At 38.1% G+C, this 20,824-nt stretch overlaps 1 protein-coding gene across 2 annotated transcripts; it reads left to right on the top strand.

Moving 5' to 3' along the window:
- The first annotated feature begins 137 nt into the window (after nucleotides 1-137).
- On the top strand, nucleotides 138-20,458 carry LOC134534068 (cyclin-L1). 2 transcript variants are annotated; one of them, XM_063372064.1, is made up of 9 exons: nucleotides 138-475; nucleotides 3,957-4,141; nucleotides 6,246-6,366; nucleotides 7,091-7,155; nucleotides 7,350-7,554; nucleotides 9,238-9,449; nucleotides 12,641-12,742; nucleotides 16,153-16,281; nucleotides 18,305-20,458. In XM_063372064.1, exons 1-9 carry the CDS (start codon nucleotides 251-253, stop codon nucleotides 18,468-18,470), a joined length of 1,410 nt encoding a protein of 469 aa, XP_063228134.1. In that variant the 5' UTR covers nucleotides 138-250; the 3' UTR covers nucleotides 18,471-20,458. The 2 variants fall into 2 exon arrangements, with proteins under 2 accessions (XP_063228134.1, XP_063228135.1); XM_063372065.1 differs by having other exon boundaries at nucleotides 165-475; nucleotides 16,153-16,277.
- The last annotated feature ends 366 nt before the right edge of the window (nucleotides 20,459-20,824 follow it).

The raw sequence follows: 20,824 nt of genomic DNA, 5'->3' as shown, positions 1-20,824 counted from the left end.
TATGGAACTCTATATTTGTTATAACTTTAAACACAAACTTCAATAAGTAAAGTCCAAATAATGGAAAATGCTTGGATATTTTATTGATTTATGTTTCTGGCTAAGAGGATTTTGTAGAAGGCATATTTGCATTTTTGTTAAAAAAAAAAAAATAAAGAAAATGGTGGCGTTGTGTTTGTGTTTGAGTGCGTTTTGTGGTTATATGTGCATTTTCTATAGTTATTGCAAATATTAGTTATTGTAATTGAAAATGAGTACATCAGTAGTCAGTAGTGAAAGTAGTCGTAATGCAAAATCGTCATCTAAGCCATATGGTAAAGTAGTGTTAACTTTAAAAAACTCGTTACTTCCCGATGAGAAGTTATCGGGCACCCCATCCCAAGATGATGGATTAGACTTTGAAACTGAAACCGATTTGAGGATTTTAGGCTGTGAGTTAATCCAAACTGCTGGAATATTATTAAGGCTTCCTCAGGTAAGTCGTAAATACACAAATTGTTTTCTTAAAAATGTCCATGACATAATCGATATTGTTTGAATAAAGGCCCGTTTACGGTTGCAATGCCCTAAATTGTGCCCAACGGATACTGATATCTGATTGGCTAACGTGACCTCTTGACGTCATGCATGGTGTGGGCGATGGTCTGAATCTCCATGGTCCGAATACGTTGGTCAACTTGAACTTTTTGTCCTAGTCTGTGTTCATTGGTAACATAGAAGAATGAACATGTGATTTTTCTGTTTCCAGTTCACGTTTCATTAGGTAAGCAGAAAATAACTGACATTAATTAGATTTTACTTTTGCCTTAAAGAATAAATATATATTACTTAGGTATTGTCCCGCAAATTTCACAACTTAACAAAAAAATTCAAAACTTAGCTGCATACACATTTACAAAGCATGAAAATATTAAAAATATTAATCGGAAAACAATTATTTTGGTGCTCTATATTTACTGTGCTCTGGTGACTACTTTAGAAATCGGTAGATCCGGACCTCGGACATCGCAGTTGTAGACAGGGCTGTTTTCCATGTGACAATGCGACGTCATTCACATTATGATGAGACAGACTGCCCACAGGCTCGGACTATTGTAGACGGGTCTTAATAGTGTAAAATTTGACTTTATATTAACTGGTATATCCGAAGAAAGGAGGATTTTTCCTTTTTAAAAAAATAAGTTTTTTGAGCACCTTAAATATTCCTGGATTCCCCCGCAAATGATGTTTTGATGTTCATTCTGGTTTGTGAAATACTCGTCATGTGAATGGCAATGAAGTCCAGAAAGATTTTGCAGTAAAAGCTATTAAAAACTACACATATTGCATAATTATGAGTAGGTACAATGAGATCCTATAAGAATGTTAATGGCGCGATTTACATGACAGCGCTGTTGTTATTACCACCCTACTACATTCTTAAGGGCATGCCACATTCGCGCAGTTGCTTCTGTCGTATCGGAGCTGATGGTACAGTCACGTAAGCAGATTTGTCTGACTAGACTTGGTAAACTTTGCTTCCAAAGTCAGACAGCACTATTGACATCTGACGTCATGAACAATATTCACCAATAAGCAGTATGATGAGTACATAGGGTAAGATAGTTCAAATTAATCATTTCTAGCAAACATTATGATTTTAGGTTTTCATAATTTTGTCTTGGGAACTATTTTGTTACATTTTGTTTCTGTTGGTTTGAAACGAAAAAACGAAAAAGTACCCAAAAACCTAAATAAAAATTATAAAATGTGTAGGCATGAAATTAACAGGTTTACCTCATATATTAAACCTTTACAAACTTTCAAGAAATTTATCTAAATTCCATTAACAGGAATTTAATCTAATCTCTATTTTGTATAAAACTCTGGAGTAAAACCAAGCAATGTATTGTGTTGCCCTCCATGATTGCTAATGTGAACCAGATGCATCAGACACGTGAATGTGGCACACTGCGATGGAAAATGAATCGGACAGCATGGTCGGACATTTCTTTGTTTTTCTTTGTTTTGTTGACCATATTCCTGTCACGGAATATTTTGTGGTGTTTATATCCTTGTTGACAACAGCAATTTTTTGCTTAATTTTGTGTTTTTTGCCTTTTTTGGGTTTTATTTATATATTTCTTTATTTTAATTTTTTAGTTTTTCTTCAACAGAAAAAGTTTTTAGCAATGGCGTATGTCCAAAAACTTACATCAAGTCAAATCAGATGCGACTGCACAAATGCTGTAGAACTTTCCATGACAAGCGTGGGAAAATGGGTGTTTTGAGCAGGGAACATTCACAAACTTGTTTAGCACAAATTATGATTCTTTATGAAACTAACTCTCAGTTATACCTCATATATCCTGCAACCCTACCTTTTCTTGTATCAAATAATATTTAGAAGATATAAGTTATTACTGACTATCCTATCCAAGTTGAGTATATTTTGTAATATCACTTTTTAAAATTATACTATTCATTTTCAACCATGATTTTGATGGCCAGGGTATCGTTAAGTATGCTATAGCCCTACCTATTCTAGTATAGAACACGTTACCGTTCATATAGTAGCTGTAGCAGTCTATCATTTTCTTTAAAATCCCTGTATTCTAGTAACCTATAGAACATGATACCAAAGATACCACATCCTAATGTAATTTTCTCTAGAAACATATGTTTTATTTAACACTTTATACCTTAGAAATGTACAGATCATTATTACTTCAGCACTGCCTTGTTAGCGACTTCATCAATATCCCTACCTACCATATCATGATGTAAACTTATAAAAATAATTTGTTTTGCCTGGCCTATCTTCACTAAACTTTTCGCTTTGTTGTTTTTACTTTACCTCCTAAATTTAGTGATTGACCTGCTAAAGAAAGTTAACCTTATATTGCCAGGCAATGAAACACAATTCACCTCTCACTTAACACTGGAAATGAAATTAGCACTATAACGTTTAAAATCCATAAAATAAAACCACATAGCTTTCCTGATTTTAAGGCCTTTATTTATTTAGCGTTATATTTATGTTACTCTCGTATATATTTATTTTATGCCACAAATAATATCCATTGCACTATTAAATTTATTCAGTCTCGCAAAAAACTAACAGTTTCATACACTTCCCTCATTACCTACTATGAATAACAATCATAGTCATTCTATGTACATACTGTAACATTAAATTAATTCAGTATAAAGATAATATTCAAATTTATTGCTTTCCTTGTACTAAAACTGCTATTTTTGCTCCTAACTCACACTATCATTAGTATTTATTCATGACAATATTCAGTCTCTTACTGTTAGCAATATTACATACTTTATTCCCCTTTGTTCTTCCATTCAAGCTGTTAACACATTGGCCAACTTCAATGAAGTCATATCTTTCCTCTACATTTTTCCCGACCAAAAATAAACATCCACTGATTACTGGTATCAAGATTTCCACTTGATTTAATTATCCAGGATATGAGTGCATCTGGAGAAAGCAAATGAAATCCATAAACATGTAATTTTTTTTACTTCTTGACATATACAGTATTTCTTAGTTAATTCTTGAGCAGGGTTACTTTTCCATGAAAAATAATCTAACATACATTTACATTCTTCCTGATATGTTTACCAATCATTCAAGCATTGTCGTTCAATGGTTTTTAGATTAGGTAGGCCTACATTATTTAAGCATAACAATTCTTGAGAACCGGTGGTTAGGTTAGGTTCGCTACATCGGAAATTCTAGCAGTAAAATATATGTTAATGGTTGATTTGGTTAAGGTTGTGTCACCTACATTAATGGCAATTGTTGCTATTGTATTGAAATGCATGACATCTTGCTGGGTCTGTCTGCCTTTTTATCCAGTGGCGTCCATCTAATAAATAGGTAGTCGTAATCCCAATTACAATACATGTAAAACTACTATAACAAGCTTACATTTGATTCAGAGATGTGACTTTTTGTACAGGTTTCAATGGCAACAGGCCAGGTGCTTTTCCAGCGATTCTACTACTCCAAGTCGTTTGTGCGACATGACATGGAGACAACAGCAATGGCTTGTGTGTGCCTTGCATCGAAAATCGAGGAAGCGCCTCGCAGCATACGAGATGTGATGAATGTTTTCAACCATGTCAAGCAAGTCAAAAATCAAAAGTAAGTTGTGGCAGTACACACATGTTGATAAATAGTCCTGTAATTAGGTTGCAGTGGAAAATTTGGATAAGATTTTTCTAAATTGCTTCACACGTAATGTTTTTTTTTTTAGAAAAAATAAGCAAATGTATTTTTAAAATGTTTTCTGTTTACAATGTATGCCGTCAGTGAGGATGGGGTCCACCTAAATCTAAAAGTGAAGGAGAAACTGTTAAGGTTTCTGGAGGAGGTCATGAAAGCACGTAGGGAGGTGGGAAGAGGGGAATACCATTTGGGAAACGGGAAAGTGGGGTACAGGAAGGGGGACAGATTGGGAGGGAAAGGGGGGAGAAAGACTGGATTATGGAGTAGTTAGAAAGCGTGGTGGTGGGGAGGTGGAAACAGAAGAGCAAACAAAAGTACGACGAGGTAATGAACATGTGAGGGTGGTAGTAATAAACTGTAGAAGTGTGTATAGGAAGTTAGACATGATCTGGAGCATAGTTGAGGCATATGGAGCGGATATTGTTGTAGCGGTAGAGACTTGGATAGATGAGAAATTGTGGATGGGGAACTGAGTAGGACTAACCATGAGGACTTAGAAGAGACAGGAATAATAAGGGCGGGGGTTCGCAAGAGGGAATTGGGGGTAGGGTTGAATGGGTGAGTGATAAGACAGAAGTGTTATAGATGAGAGAGGATCGGGGTAGTAGATATGGCTACTGGCGGTGTATAGGCCACCATGGCAAGGGGGTGAAACTATGCTAGAGCTCAGAAATAGACTGGACAGGCTAGGAGAGGAGAGATGGGTGATGGTAGCACGAGACCTGGGCTTGGCAGGGGTAGTGTGGGAGCAAGGACCGGAGGAGCAGAGATGGGCAGCTCATTTGGTAAATAGAGGATGGGAGCAGGTGGCAGGGGAGAACACCAGAATGGGTAATTGTGGAGGAGAGGAGGAAAATGTAACTCTGCTAGATGTGGTGCTGGTGAGACCAGTGGAGGCGGTTGTAAGCAGTATGGTGGTGGAGGGGATCAGTGGCCACAGGGTCCCGGTGGTGGAGGTTGAAATGGGGCAGTATGTAAATAGGGGAAAGAGATGCATAGTCCGACTTATATGATTAGGGAGCTAGGGTGGGAAACCTTACAAGGGAGAATGATGGAAAGGTTAATCAGACTGTATAAGGAAGTGATAAAGGGAGAGGGGGTGCTAGTAGCAGCTGGGGACTAGGGTACACAGAGGTGGGTATAAAGGGCGGAGACATCACGGATGGAAGCTCCAGAGGGACTGGAGGCGAACGGAAAGGGTTAGGAACGCTCTTCTCGGCAGGACAGAAAGGGAGTAAAATGGGTTGGATGAAGAGGTGGTGGGGGTGAAAAATCTGAGGAGAATGCTGGGTTGGGGGAGGGGATTGGGGGGATTGAGTTAAAAGGGAGGACTCCTTGCCACTGGGTGAAAGCCCAGTTGCAAGCGTAATAATAGTCAGTAGTCAGTCAGCCCTTAAATGACTTGAAGTACTACTTCATTCATTTGATGACATGTACAAATTTTGTTTGTGACCTTGAAACTTTTTTTTATTGTACCTGCACAGATCCTTGAGGCTAGTAATATTAATGTAGATTTGGGACTGATACTAGTTAGTGGCTTTTTTTTGGTGATTGATTTCTGTAGCATGGAAGTTAATGTGTGCGTGCATTCGTTGAGTCACACTCAGCTTTATAAAATGTATTCCAGCCAAGTATTTTTGGAGTATGTCTGGCACCATAAGATAAACCCAGGATAGATAGGCCAACATTGTATTTTGTCAAATGGACTACTAGAATACTTTAAAGATTTATTTTTTTCCAGTAAAAGTTTGCATGTTGGAACTTAGTTTTAGAGGTTACTTTAGTAAAATATTGCATAATAAGCTTTATTTTAAATAAAAAAATTTCCTAATGAGTGTGATTTCTAACTCATATTTTGTACAGTCTGTATTGAATTTATCATTGAGAGAACACAAGGAAACTGACGTTAAGTAGGAATGCACTTGCTGTCCATAGTGGTATCTCCAGTTCCTGGCCTTCCTCTCCTTGAATTCTCTCTCCCTCCAGTGGACTCTCAGCAGGAGGTGTGCGTTGTTCGCAGGACGATCTCACCCATGATACTCGATCAGAACTACGTGACCAAGAAGACGCAGGTGATTAAGGCCGAGCGCAGAGTGCTGAAAGAGCTGGGCTTCTGCGTCCACCTCATGCACCCACACAAGGTAGGCCTGCCTCACCTCTGAGCCACCGTGGTTCAGCAGTCGGATCACGAGTTGATCCGAGTTTGATTCCTGATGGGGCAGAACCTAGATATTTTGCACCAATATAGGTGTAAGTTATTCTGTATTTATACAGTGAAAGATACTTCATCGAGCATGTTTAGGACCACGGCTATGCCGGATTATTGAATGTCAATATAGTTTTAACGGGAATACCAAAGAAAAAATTAATATATAGTAGAGCAAGTTCTTGATTGATGGACCGGTTCCATTCCCGGTAATTGTCCGTTAAGCAAATTTAACCAAATTAAAGGCAACACAATATAGTGTCCACTATAACTAATGTCCATTAAACAAGTGTCTGTTAATCAAGTTGTAACTAGCTGCTCACTATAAAGAACAAAATCATTGGTCTTCTTAAAAAAAAATAATTGTGGAAATTTACCCTTAAAGTGTGAAATGTAACCCGCTAGAAAACAGGAAACATTCTACTGAAATGAAAACCGACAGTAACAATAAACTCACAGTGAACAAAAAATGCTAACTGCGCAGTAGTACATATTTGGTGGCCAAGGTCAACAGCCGGAATCTGAACATGAGCGGTTCAATTGGTTTCCGATTACATAATGTAAAAACAGAATTTCGGGTTTTACTTTAGTAGGATCATCTCATTAGCATCAGCCGTGCATATCCCTTGTTGACTGAGGGTGAATATTTTGTGTTGCAGTTGATCGTGATGTACTTACGCGTGCTGGGGTACCTAAACAACATATCATTTGTACAGAATGCTTGGTGAGTAATGCATGATTTTTTCTCACATTTTTTTTTTGTAAGTACACTATTTTCAAATGTATAATTATGTTACGTAGAAAGGAAAGAAATTTTTGCTTATAAGTTTTACTGTTGGAACTGTTTGGCAGCATGTTTACGGCCCCTGGGAGACGAATTGCACAGGGTACCGACCGCAGGCACTGTCGTGATCGCAGGAACTACATGAACGACTCGTTCCGCACAAACGTGTTCGTGCGCTACCAGCCGGAGACCATCGCCTGTGCGTGCATATACCTGACGGCGAGGAAGCTGGACATCCCGCTGCCCAAGAACCCGCCCTGGTTCGGGGTGTTTGGGGTGCTTGAGGATGACATCAAGGAGATCTGCTTCCAGGTGCTGCGGCTCTACAAGCGGCAGAAGGTACGTCTGGAAGTCGAGTCCAGGAGACTCATGAGAGGGAGGTGCCTTCTCACATTCAGTTTTTAGACTATAAAAAATTCTACTGTCTATTAATGAAAATTTAACTTCTTGAATACATTGTACATAAAACAGAATTTAATTAAATGCCTAAATTTTGAACTGAATGGTGAATCAAACTGACCTTCACCAAGTGTGCCTCAGAAAAAGATATTCAATCAAAATACGTAAGTGGAATCAGTAGGTATAGGCTTAAGCTCCTAAAGTTTTCATTCAGATTCATCTCTGGCTGCCACAGATATTTTTTCTTGTTAAATCGTTGGTATTGAAGTAATTTTAAATGAATAACAGTATCATAAATGGCCACTTTTTAAAATACTCAGAAATTCGTTTAATGTGTTCTTAAATCTTAATGAATGAAAATTTTCAATAATAAACTATAAAAAATTATGCCTTAAAAACAGTTTGCCTTTCAAATGGTGTCTTTCTGATGCTATCTCTCCCCCCTGATCAAACTCGGCAGATTTGATTAAGTCCACCAACCAGTTACCACAACAGTGTACCAAATTCTGATACTGCTAAACACTCATTGGAGATTATACATACAACCTTTAGCAATCCAGGATTCCTGTGCTTTCTCCTAGTTATTGTTCTCTCAAACATGTGTTTGGTGTTCTGGTCAGACTCGGAGAGTGCTATTCAGTAATATTCTGCTCACTCCCGTGCCAGTCACTACCTGTTTGATGATGTGATGAATGAAGAAACAAGCGAATACAGTTGGTATCAGTATACTGCCACAGGGGTTTTGGCAACCAGAGTTTCTGTGCTGTCTAACCAGTAGAATTATCCCTCGAGACAAACTCAATAATTCAATGCTTTCTCCACTGTTAGACATAAACATTAGGATATATGTGACTTCATTATGAAAATTTATTTCTTGATATATATGAGACAGTAAATAACAAAGGTTTTAGAGGCAATAGCAGGATGCAGTTTCACGAGTACAAACTCAACATTTGTAATTACCGGTAATCCCATGATATAACTTGCAGTTCAGCTCTATATGGTGTATTAATTAGCTTTTTGTTGTTTTGACATGCTTTTCTGTGCTATTTCGGTTTTATTTCAATTCATCATATAATCTTGACAGTGGTCAAGAATAATTCAATAAGCAGGGCCGGCGCATCCATATAGGCGAACTAGGCAACCGCCTAGGGCGCCAAGTAGCTGGGGGCGGCGCAGCAGGACATATAACAGCTGATATAATATGTTTAACGATTATTGAAACTAGATGAAAATGTATTTTAGTAACAGTTTGGAATGTTTATATTGATATAAGTAATTATTTAAAGTCCACGGTGACCTGTTTATGATTTGTAATAAGTAAAAAAGTAAAAAAAAAAAACAGAAGCCTGCTTACATATTTGATTGTTGACAAAATCTTAGGCTTACATGATGTATTTTGAGGCAAGGAAAATTTTTTTTGTGGTGTCCGGCCGGGGGGTGGGGGGGGGGAGGGGGGGGGGGCATTGTTACGGTTTTTCGCCTAGGGTGCCAATTTACCTTGCACCGGCCCTGTCAATAAGTGATTAATTTTGAGATGAGTCGAATATCAGATTATTGCTGAGTATGGTAATACTCTCAGACGTGTGGAAGGCAGTGCGGGTGTGACGTGGCGTGTTGCAGCCGAGCGCGGAGGACCTGGACAGGCGCGTCAAGGAGCTGCGAGTGCTGTACCAGGAGGAGCGCCAGAAGGTGCGGTCGCAGGCGTCCACTGCACAGCGCAAGGCGACGGACGCCGATGCCAACGCACACTCCAGGAACGGCTCTGCTTCGCCCAGCGGCAGCAAGAACGGGCCTCGCAGCATCAACTCCTCGCCCAGGCTGGGGTTCTACAGGTATTTTTATACCAGCACTGGATGTCACATTTAGGTCCAAAGTTATGATAGTTTCAAAATGCACTAACAGTTTGACCATAGTACATCAATACAGTATTTGCAATAGCTTTTATAATGTCACTTTTGTATGTGAGTGATTTTAAAGGCCTCGTGTAAAAAAGAATGGGGCAGTTCTGAAGAAGAAAATAGTTTTGCAGTTGCAGCAAAACCATTTTTCACAAAGCAAAAATACCATTTTTTATCACATAATAATTGTCACACATTTTATGCTAAAATCAAGTTTGAAAGTTAGGTGTGCGATTTTTATGCAAGAAAAGCATTTCTGTCGACGTTGCGATTTTCATAACAACCAAACATGTTCCATGGAAGGTATGTTTATCTAAAAAGCAGAGTATACAAAACCATGCCAAATAATTTAAATTAATTAGCCACGTAACAAAAACAGATTTTGTTTGATTTGAAATTGGAAAACGTAAACCATCGCACGAATGTGAGCCGGAAAAAACGTAATGTGCTCATGACCTTAATCACGAAAGAGTGAGTACTATCCAATGTAGTTTACTTGGCACAAGATAGAGCATGCACATTTCATGCAATCTGCAAGCTATGTATCAATATTTGACTATGTGCGCTCACTCCTATAAGGGCATCAACCAAACATGAATGATGCCAACTAGTACTGGCTATATTTTTTATACACTCTTCACAGCAGCGATTAACATTTAAAGGTTATAACGTTTGAGAAGTCTTAAAACGAAAATTTACAATCGGACAACTTTTTATTTTCGTTAATTAAATAAGCATGCGGTAATGTCCTAACGAATAATGGAAATTACTTTCTTCTTACTATTCACAACTTGTGTATGATGTAAAAACTTTTTCAGTTTATGTAAAATTAATTTAAGATGATGTTGCAGAATACAATTTCTTATCAAAGAAGATTAAATGTTTTGGTCCCACCATTTTTTCATAAGTTGTATGATGTATGTTGTAATTTCTCATGTTAAAGTTGCCCAAAAACGTTTTTTCTCTTATGAAACTTTTTTTACGTTGAAATCCAGTATTTGCAAATAAATTTCAGTTTACCTATTGTACTGTAAGTGTAAATTTTTCTTGTTCGGACATGTTTTCAATTATCTATTCCATCGCCACTGTGTGGCGCTTATGAAAATGTAGCCAGCCCTGGTTGTCATCATGATTGGTTAAGTTGATGCCTGTATAGAGTGTGCGCAGGTGGTCGAGAATCTATACCTATATGTATCACCAATTATATTTAGCGTGCGCACACTGGCTCGTATAGAGTAAATTACATTTGATAGCCCACACTCTTTCATGGTTAGTGTGTACTATGACGATGGTTATCAATAAGCTCCATAAGTTCCGTCTCGCATTTGGATCACTGTTTTTGTCGTCAGTTTATTTTAAGTTGATATAACTAATTATATCTTACATGGGGTTAACTAAAATTGAGATTAAATGCAAAATTAAAATATTTGTTTTTGTGTAAATGATTATTCAAAAATTTTAAAACACCTCAGTTATATATATTTTTACATTTTTATTCAATCTTAAAATAAAAGTAAGAATTAATTTATTCAATAATAAATTTTAACTTTTTGTGGTTTTTTATATGACATGGTTTAAGTGTTGATGGAATATTAGTAGGCTAGTATACATTAAATTTTTTTTGTGCAAAGTTAAAATATTTATTGAAGATAGAATACACTAGAGTCCCGTTATAGCGAGGTGTCACGGTTCCGGGTTTGATCCTCGCTATAACCGTGTCCTTGCTATAACCAAATTGGACAGATTTTGGTCCCCAAAAAATAAAAATTAACCGAAAATAGCATAAAAATTGTGTTTAAACCTGTATAATTGGAAAATAACAGGTTGTATTAACGAAATCTTAATTTCTGTGAGCAGATGTGTGAGTTCTCTTTAAAACGATACCCCACAAGTACGGATGCGATCACCGATTGCGTCATAATAACCAGAATACCCTACCACGCCACGTAAGTATAGCATCTCAGCCCGCGGCCGACGCAGCATTGTCCTGCTATCTATTGTCGACGCAGGCTGTCTGCTGGCGGCCTTGTTGGTTCGGGATGTTGATAACAGGCGGCGCTAGTGTAGCGCGACGAGTTAATTCCTTACAAAAGAGCAGGAGTGTGGCAACTCACGTACGCCTCAAACGAAATAGTCGCTGGAAAACTATACTTTTTTTTTTCATTTAAAGAAACCTGTAAACATTTTTAGAAAATAAATTTGGGATTAAACTCAAACCATCACCACCCCCTTCTCGGACAGATACCCCAACAACCGACCAAAACAAAAGTTACAAGAAAACTGTCCCAGCGATTCGGAAATAAATACGGTAGTGCCTACTATTTGTCAGATAGTAAAATAAATAACGTGACGTGTTTGTAAACGTGTCACGACTGAAATAATTCCAAACAAGTTTATAAATATTTGTGTATTATTAACGTGATCAATTAGCAACAAGCTCTGACGTTTTTGGCCTAACATAGTTATAAACAATGTTATTATTCGTTAATGAAAATGTCCCAACAAATTAATTAAGAGCATTTATATTTTAAAAAAAAGTGTGCATTATTGTTTAATGGCGAGAAAAAATAGATTTTGTCTATTTTATAAATAATAAGAAATGCGTACAAGTATATGTATATTCAAAGGTTTGGTTTATTCGAGTCGAACATACCTTGGCCTTGAAGCCAAGCGGAAGTTTGATAAAAGAAAGAAAGGACGGCATTCTATTTTTAAAGCCACGCACTTAGGCTGATGAATGTGACAGGTGTCAACGGCAAGATGTCTAGTGGCGAGCGAGAGGGGTGAAGCTAAAGCAGACAAATAACCAAGGCGCGCTTCACGCAATCACGCCGTAAATTTCTTAAAAAGACCTCGTTATAGCCGTGTTCTCGCTATGAACGTGCTCGCTATAACGGGATTCTCCTGTATATGCAGGAAATAAGGTAAATATGTATTAAATGACTTTAAGAGTTTTTCCTGAATTTACACAATACATTTTAACATTTTTCGGTTTAAAATGTGGAATTTCTAGTTGAATGGTGTGGAAATTTTAAATTTTCAGTAGTCAAATAATTTTTTTCTGTTTCTTCTATAATCTAATACTTTATTAGTTGTTATGCCTTGATTGTCTAATAATGTTTCAGTCGCAAAGAACACTATTCCTCAAAACATAGAAGCCGTTCAAGATCTACAAGTCTGAGTCGCAGCCCATACCGCAAACACAGCAGAAAGACGAAGAAAAATAGGTAATTTCTTATTTGCTTTTGATTTTTGTGAAATGGGGAGCATCAACATTTAAGTAATTGTTTTAAAAACTTATTAATGTTCAGAATTTGGATTGACTCAAATTATTGTGTTCTGCAGGGACATAAAACACAAACCGTTACAAATATTGGACATTGTGGGACTGGTTGCTTTATTATAACATCACTTGGTGAAACCATCATTGGAGGAATCAGGGCTAAGTCCAAACAAGTGTAAATAAGAAATGCTGGTCTAACCAAAGTCCAGGTTCTGGTGCAGACTAACCAGGCGGCGACAGCGGGCGACTGTTTTGACAGTGTAGACGGGCAGTCGTAGCAGCTGCGATCTTCGTAGGGCAGCTGTCTGGTAGGCATGGCCCAGAACAGGCTTATTTATACCCAGTTGACAACCGAACAGACTATCAGAGAACCATTCAGATGGTCAAGCTTCGGACGGGAAAACATGGCGGTCTTCCGCCACTTCCAGCTACGTCAACATGACTCCAACTGTGGCCGAGCCCACACGAGATAAGTTGCTCGTGCCACATTAGTCATGCTGGTAGTATCCTACTCAGGGCAGGAGTTCAGAGCTCCCTGAGGCGCGGTAGCCATTTCAACATTCTAGAATTATTTCTGTAATCAACTAAAACTAGTAAATAATATATAGTTTTGGGGTAGCTTTTTATTCTTAACATTATTGATGTCATTATTTATGTATTCATGATTATTTTTTGGAAAACATGTTGGGGTGCATGGCACAAAATTCAGAACATTGCAAAAGCTGATTTGAAACATTCTAATGTAGGATGGGCTCTGTTATTAAGTTATATTTAATTTTTAATAGCTTCGCTAGTACAGAATACATAAAGCAAAACCCCATTTAAATATTTCCTAAGAAACCCAATATTTAGTCTGGAAGACACAAATGTGTCAAAAGAGAACATGCAGAATTACAGTAAAACCTTTTTGTTGCGACCCCATTTATTGCGACCACCTCTCTATTACAACCCGATTTCGAGGAACCGTGAAAAAATTGCCGAAAATCCGAAGATAAACAGACAGAAAATAAGTTTCTTGTGGTGAGTAACGTGTTGCTGCGTTTCTCTTGCCGAGTGCTTCCTGTCGACCGCTGTCAGCGCTTAACAACCCCCATTCCACGTCCCTTTGTCGGCAGGGTGCAGATAAAGGTTTTTGTGGCAACGTGTTTACGTTTAGCTTATTGCGAGTGTCTAGTGTGGTACGCAGTTAAGGCAAAGCTACCTGCTGGATTTCTCTTGATTTTGATTACTATCGGTTGACAATACACAGCGACCGACTGGATGCACGCCCGCCTCGACTTGTTTTAACTGCCGCAGCGATGTTTATTTTGACAGCTCAAGCAATTAATTTTTCCCGTGGGTTGATAGAAAAAGGTTGCTTCACCCAGCATAAAAAAAAAGGCTACGCCACTTATTCCCCGCGCAGGAAACACACTGGCTGCCGTCTGTCTACCCCGCATTTATCTTTCTTCTAACATTCCACGTTCTCCTCTCGCGCGAGCAATAACTAGGGCCACGATTATATGGTGAATCGCGAAATCGCGAAATTTTCCGCGAATTTATATGGAAAATGTGAAAAAAGCGATTTTTAAGAAAAACCGCTAAATAACACCGAAATTACACAATACAAGTCTCTTATATTTTAATGTGAAAAGCTTAATAGTCAAGACTTGCCCGGGTCCTGGTTGATAAGCTGGAAAAATTTCCTGCCTTGCATTTCTACATGCTTCCTCTAATCAGCTTTAGGGCGCCGTCTGGTCAGCGTGTGTGTTAGTGAAGCGGGATGATAAGATCGACGCTCAATGGTAGTTCTAGCGCGGTAAAACCTCTAAGTGCAAGGCTTCTGAACTGGCGCGCAGTCATCTCGTTCCCGTCAGATAACAGTGAAATTTGAGCGGTGACCATAACATTATATGGCGGAAAAATAAAGATAAAGGTGTAATGCATTTCCCTATGATACTTTCAAGAAATTTGTAACGGGTTTTTTACACCTAAAACTTCGAAAACATGTCTTTTAGCCATTTTATCTCAAAAGAACCATTAACAAATTCTTAAATGCTTTTCGTAAACAGACTCCAGTCGGATATATAGTATAGTTTGGAAATTGCGTAGGTTTTTCGTGGCTGTGCGCGGCACACGACTGTAGTTGCCATGCGTCACGCGCCGAGAATGTTGTCCGGCAGGAAGGGCGAGTATAGTTCATTTGCGGCAAAAATGAATACTTTTACGGCCCTGCTAAATTTTTCCATTAAATAAATTTTGAAGTTTCAGTGATTTTCCTTCAGAAATAATGTTGTGTAACTAACAAACAATTTGTATCAAAACAATTAACGGTAAATGGCTGTCGCGGGGGCCCTTAAAAATTTTTCATTTTACCAGAACTGGACTATACAAACCTGGCTTTAGTCGCACACAGTTTGGTGAAGGTGAGGAAGGATGTTGACAGTTTCACATGCCAAAGGACGTTGAAGTAGGAGGGGGAGAGAGACACGATGGTTTGTATGCCTGGGAGGGATGAACCTTGAAGTCTAGACAAGGGAAGGAGAGGTAAGCCGTATGACGTCATGCATCCGCCGCCTGTGCTGCCGCCAGCCTGTCTAGACGATATTCCCGCGCTCCCACTTACGTTGCACAAGCTACTGCTGCCGTATTTTTAAAGGAAATGTCCCATTATTTTTTTGTTATTCTCACATGAACATTATTGGAAATATTAAAGCCGACACAAAAAATACGCTGTGTGTTAAAGTTAACAGATTTTAATAATCTTTCATTTTGTTTTGTTTTAAATTTTTTTTCTTCTGATTTTCACATTTTGGTCAAAATGTCCAATTTTTTGACGGTTCTCGAGAATGTATTCGTAAAATCACTGCTTCGTTAAATCCGGGGTTCGTGACATCGGGGTTCTAGTGTATTTAACTACGGCAAGCAAGAAATCGTACATGTAATCTAACCAGTAAAAATAAACTGTCTATTGACATATTTTCTTTAGAGGTGGCCTGTAGGGCGACGGACTTGTCATGAAGGTTTAAAGCACAGCCGTCTAGCATTGTGAGTGACAGCATCCTGCCATTGTATGGCTGGTTTCTTAGCGAATAGCGGTTTGGGAAAAGGGGTTGGGGGGGGGGGGGGTTGAAATCAACTGAAAATTTCGGAAAACATCTATTACGACCCCCCCTCTATTCCGACCCTATTCCTGGGAACCGTGAGGGGTCGTTTCAGAGAGGTTTGACTGTATTAAGGTGTGGAAAAACTTTTTTGATTGGACATGTACTTCTATGTATATGCTTTAACTGTATCTGCATTCTTGTGTAGAGCTTGTACAATTTTGAGTAAGTGTGTAAATCGGTTACCTTTAAATTTCCGTGTGCTTTCTAGGATGAGGACTCCGTCTCGATCAAAATCCAGGTCAAGGTCGCCGTACGACAGGAAGAGCAGGAAAACAAAGGCTAGGCGCAGCCCTTCACACTCGCCCACTCCGTCTCGTAAAAGTCACAAATCAGGCAGGTACGTGTTCCTCTTAAAATTATTGTTATTATGGTTGTAGTTAGAGATGGAAGGGTGCAAAATTTTGGGTCGAGTTCAGTTTTAATACCTTTGCGTCATGACTAGCCGAGTCCTCGCTGTATAATTTTCCATTCACGTCGAGTCGAGTCCTTAAAAATCGAGTCAAGCTTGAGTAGTTGCAGAAATTTTAGAGGATAATTTTATGTCCCTTGTGTTTTTGTTACTGTACAATTAGTAGTAGAGCCAAGATTTTATGGTGTTTTAAAAAAGTTAATTTCATCATTAAAAATAGTGGATTTGTCTTTATCGTCATTTAAAATTAGCAACACGTGTAGGCTAATAATAAGAAATATCAAGTACAATTACGTTGATCATCTGCTCAGCATTTCATGGTAAGATAATTAAAAAGCGTACATAAAAGAATTGTACACACAGTAATGAAATTTAAACAAAAGCTGTAACTAAAACATTCTATATTTCCTTAGTTTATGATAAAGTTGTAAATATTAAATCAAAAGAACATCTAAACCTTTTTTAACTGCAATTTCTAAAGCCAGGTTTTTTTCACAATTAAAATGAATAAAAAATTCATAATGCAATGTTAAAATTCGAAATCTGTACTCTTATACATTTACTATTGATGATTCTTTGTAGGCCCTTTAGCCATATCTGTAAAGTATCAGCTATATACTGGTATAGTAACTAACTTTTAAAAAACAACAAATGAAAACAAAATTCATATTTTTACTTAGTGTGTATATTTTAAGGGTTTTTAAATGAAAACAAAACCTAAACTAAATTGTCTTGAGGGGAGTTTTCGAATCGGCGTACGTTTATATCTTGGGCGCCACCACGTGGATGGACACGTGGACCCGTCTACCGACTCTGTCCCAGGGCCTTGTCGTAACCCATGTGGAGCTAGGCTCGACTTCCCCCCACTAGCACTCACTGGCCCGCTCTCAGTGGCGGGCACGCTATGTTACTGCTCGTGGGGTCTTGAGGTGCCCCACACACCTCCGTCTCTGTTCTGGGGAACTCGTGGTCGAGAATCAAGTGCAACGAGTCTAGTGAATATTGAGCTTTATTGGCGCCGACACGTACACTCAAGACGCACACAGAAAACAGCACATAGTCCAGGTTTCTTGCTAACCAGGACACCGCGTGGCCCGGCTCCGAGAGTACAAGTCCGCCGATTAATCTAAAAATGCTCCTGAGAGCTTCAATTAATTAAGTTAAACAGTCTACCGCCGGGGTAGGCCTCGGAGGTTGATTAAAAAAGGTTTAAAAAAATAGTTACGATGGCGGATGTTAACGGATCGGTTACAAGCAAAAGTTGAAGTCGACGAGGTGCTGAGATGCGTCCTACGCCGCACTGCGAACGGAAGAGACTGCCCGGGGCCCCGGGTGTCATGGCCGCAGGAAGTGCTGAACTTACCGTTAGTACATTAATATTAAAGACAGTTAAACATAACTATTAAAACCTTTTAAAAATTGCAAGTTAATTAAGATTTAAGGATTACATATTGCAGATATTTAAGAATTATATTATTTAAAAAACATATAGGTAGTCTTCACTGCTCCAGTTAGGGTGGGTGCCGAAAGGGTTCGCGCAGGGGGGCGGAACACACGCACACACACACTTGTTGGCGGGAGGTTTGAAACAGAGGGTGTCGGTGGGAGGAGAGGGGGTCGGCAGTGGCGTGAGGCACATCAGGCTTAGGGAGGGCGTAGCCCTGGTCGACGTCAAAATATAGATGAAAAAATTTATATTAATGGGAAAAATGAGGTCATTGAGGTGAATTTTGTTTCTTTTTTGTTTAGGCTTGCATTTCGGTGTTACGTAGTGTATGGGCAGCTATTTCTGTGATTGGCGGTGTATGACTTCCTTTTCGGTGTTTGGAGATGTATGTATTGATTTCAATTTTGCGTTGTTATTTCGCTGGGTGGGTTTGTGTGTTAGCTGTTTGTAGTTTGAAGGTTCTCCCAGGCGTTCTAAAGTTGAAACATTGGTCTGTGTGCGTAGAGAGAAGCATCACCGAGACTCGCGGTCACGCAGCAGAGAAGGCCACCACGGAGCAGAACACGCGCGTTCACGTTCGCTCGATCAGCACGAGTATGACAAACTGATGCAGCGGACCGTCACGAGCAAGCGAGAGCGGGACAAGTTCAAGGCGAAGCAGCACAGATGACTCTCGGAGGTGATCCCGCCGGCTGCTGAGTTCCGCATCCCTGAGTTGAAGAAGCCAACAGAGAAGAGAAGTGAATCGTAGAAGACTGACATTACAAAACTGCAAATTGAAGAATGTCTGTATTTGTGTTTAAATGCAGAGTTAAAAACAGTGTTAGCCTTGCAAGAAACAACTTAAGTCCATTTTTTTTTCCTCATAATTATTTCTAATCAAATTTAAAGGAAAACTATGAATATTATTAAAAGATTTTAAGTTGGTACTAACTAGTCAGTGCACCAGCAAAAATGTCTGCTAATAGGGAGGTGTTAAGAAATGTCAAACTATGTTATAATTGTAAACAATACGAAGCTATTATCATGTTTTACATTAAAACAATAAAAAAAATTAACTCAATCTGACCATCACAGGTGTGGTGGAGTTGGGAGCAACATAAAATAGACTAAATTCACACTTGCAACTTGCAGTTATTGTGTGCTGAATGATGATGCGATTGTTTTTTGCATTGGGATGTCAAGTAAGTGAAGGGTAGATAAACGACTCTTCTGTAGCTACAGATTCTATCTAAAAACGTTATGAATGTGTTGTACAATACAAATGAAGCATAGGTTTCCTTGTTATTGTGTATGTAACTAAAGACAATGTTTTTTGTTGCTTTATCTATGGTTATGGTACAATAGAGGTGTACTGGCAAAAAACACATCTACCTCCAAGTGTAAGTGGGAAAAATATTGTAACACTTTGGCCATACATATATGCCATAAAAACTGCATTTATATAATCTACAATATGTAAAAAAAACTTAATGTGACAGCTTGTACCTAATGCAATGAGCATTCATACAGCTGTCGAATATCATGCACCCTTCACCCATTCAATTTTTAAGGCAAATAATACTTTTACAGAAGTTTGCAAATATTGCAAATATGTAATTGTAAAGGATTCCAATAAAAACAGACAAAAAAATATCTTTCAAAGTTTCAAAGTTAGCCGACACATGCCTTCAGTGTAGTGGTTCAAAAGACTGAAGTTGGCTCAGTGATTGGTAATTTTAGGCTAATGTGTTTATATTATTCCAACAATCATTAAATGAGAAGCTAAAATTATTTTCTCCTCCAGATTTGAAAGACAGAAAACTTACGTATCACACAAAGGGGGCTATATTGTTTCACCAAACGTGTAATGTTTTTCCCCAGTACTACTAGACAACACTAATTGCGCTAGCCATGTATCCATGTATTTTTTAGTCATGTTGTTTAAAACTAAATAAAATGATTCAAAAAAGATGAAAACCACTCATAAATTATAAAAAAAAATTGTATCATCAGCGATTACACACTGTGATTAAATTAAACTGCAAGTAGTTAAGTATTCTTAGTCATGCACCTTGGGTATAGCAGTTTTGTGGAGTAAAGGGAATGTATATTATTTTAACTATAAAACAAGCTAATAGTTTCTTAAAATGTTACAAAATATAATTAAACTATTTATTACCACAGTCATAAAGTGAACTGATTAGCTGGCCAGTGGCTGTTTATAATTCACTGGAAATGTTTACCTCTGTGGTTTTTCCATTAGACATATTAATTGTATTACTTTGTAATCTTTTGTGCCACTACAGAGTTATTAAACTAGTTATAAACATTATAAACACACAAGTTTTGAGCATGAATACTTGTAAATATATTTCTTTTTCACCACCACCTGGAATTTTGTTAAGTTTTAAAAATTAGTATAAATGAAAGCTGCTAGGCAACTAGTGCAGGTACTTTTAATATACTAATGGACAGTGATACAGGTACCTACAGGCTGGTACTTGTAACCTACCTGTAACTTACAACGTTACAACCATGAAGAGAAGGTGAAAGGGCAGTTGCGACTTTCCGCTGTTCAAGCCAGCCTCCTTGAGCAATGAGAGGGAAAGAAAAGTGTGTGTGTGTGTGTGTGTTTTTTTTTTTTTTTTTTTTTTAAAAAGAGTGCCGGGGTGTATACAGATACCAACCTGTGAATACCTGTGTTCCATTTCATTACAGTGAAATCTCTTTACATTTTTCCTGAAAGAGCCCACAATTTTGGTACTTTATAGTGAAATAATCTACTTTGTGCTGAACTGTGATTAAATTTTAAACATCTTGTAGAGATGTAAGGATGTAGTCTTAAGTTATTATACAGTAAATATCTATTAAGAAAATGTTAAAGGTAACAGGGAAATTTTATTGAAAGGGAATAGTTGAATGTGTGTATAGGTACAGTATAATATTTTTTTTTTAACCTATTACCAGGAAATTTTCTTAAGAGGGTTGTATTGTAGTTTAAAGTGTGGACTTGGTAATGAGATTCCTCTGTAGTTAGTTTTT

The sequence above is a fragment of the Bacillus rossius genome, chromosome 7 (genome assembly GCF_032445375.1).
Source record: "Bacillus rossius redtenbacheri isolate Brsri chromosome 7, Brsri_v3, whole genome shotgun sequence".
NCBI classification, from domain to species: Eukaryota; Metazoa; Arthropoda; class Insecta; order Phasmatodea; family Bacillidae; genus Bacillus; species Bacillus rossius.
Note: the sequence above shows the minus strand (reverse complement) of the source record. Positions and strands in the feature narration are given on the sequence as shown.

What these genes read in the sequence shown, in the direction of transcription:
- LOC134534068 (XM_063372064.1), top strand. Translation starts at nt 251, where the DNA reads ATGAGTACATCAGTAGTCAGTAGTGAAAGTAGTCGTAATGCAAAATCG. An exon ending in CCCAGGCTGGGGTTCTACAG is followed by an intron (nt 9,450 to 12,640) that starts GTATTTTTATAC and finishes ATAATGTTTCAG; the next exon opens with TCGCAAAGAACACTATTCCT. An exon ending in AAAAGTCACAAATCAGGCAG is followed by an intron (nt 16,282 to 18,304) that starts GTACGTGTTCCT and finishes CTGTGTGCGTAG; the next exon opens with AGAGAAGCATCACCGAGACT.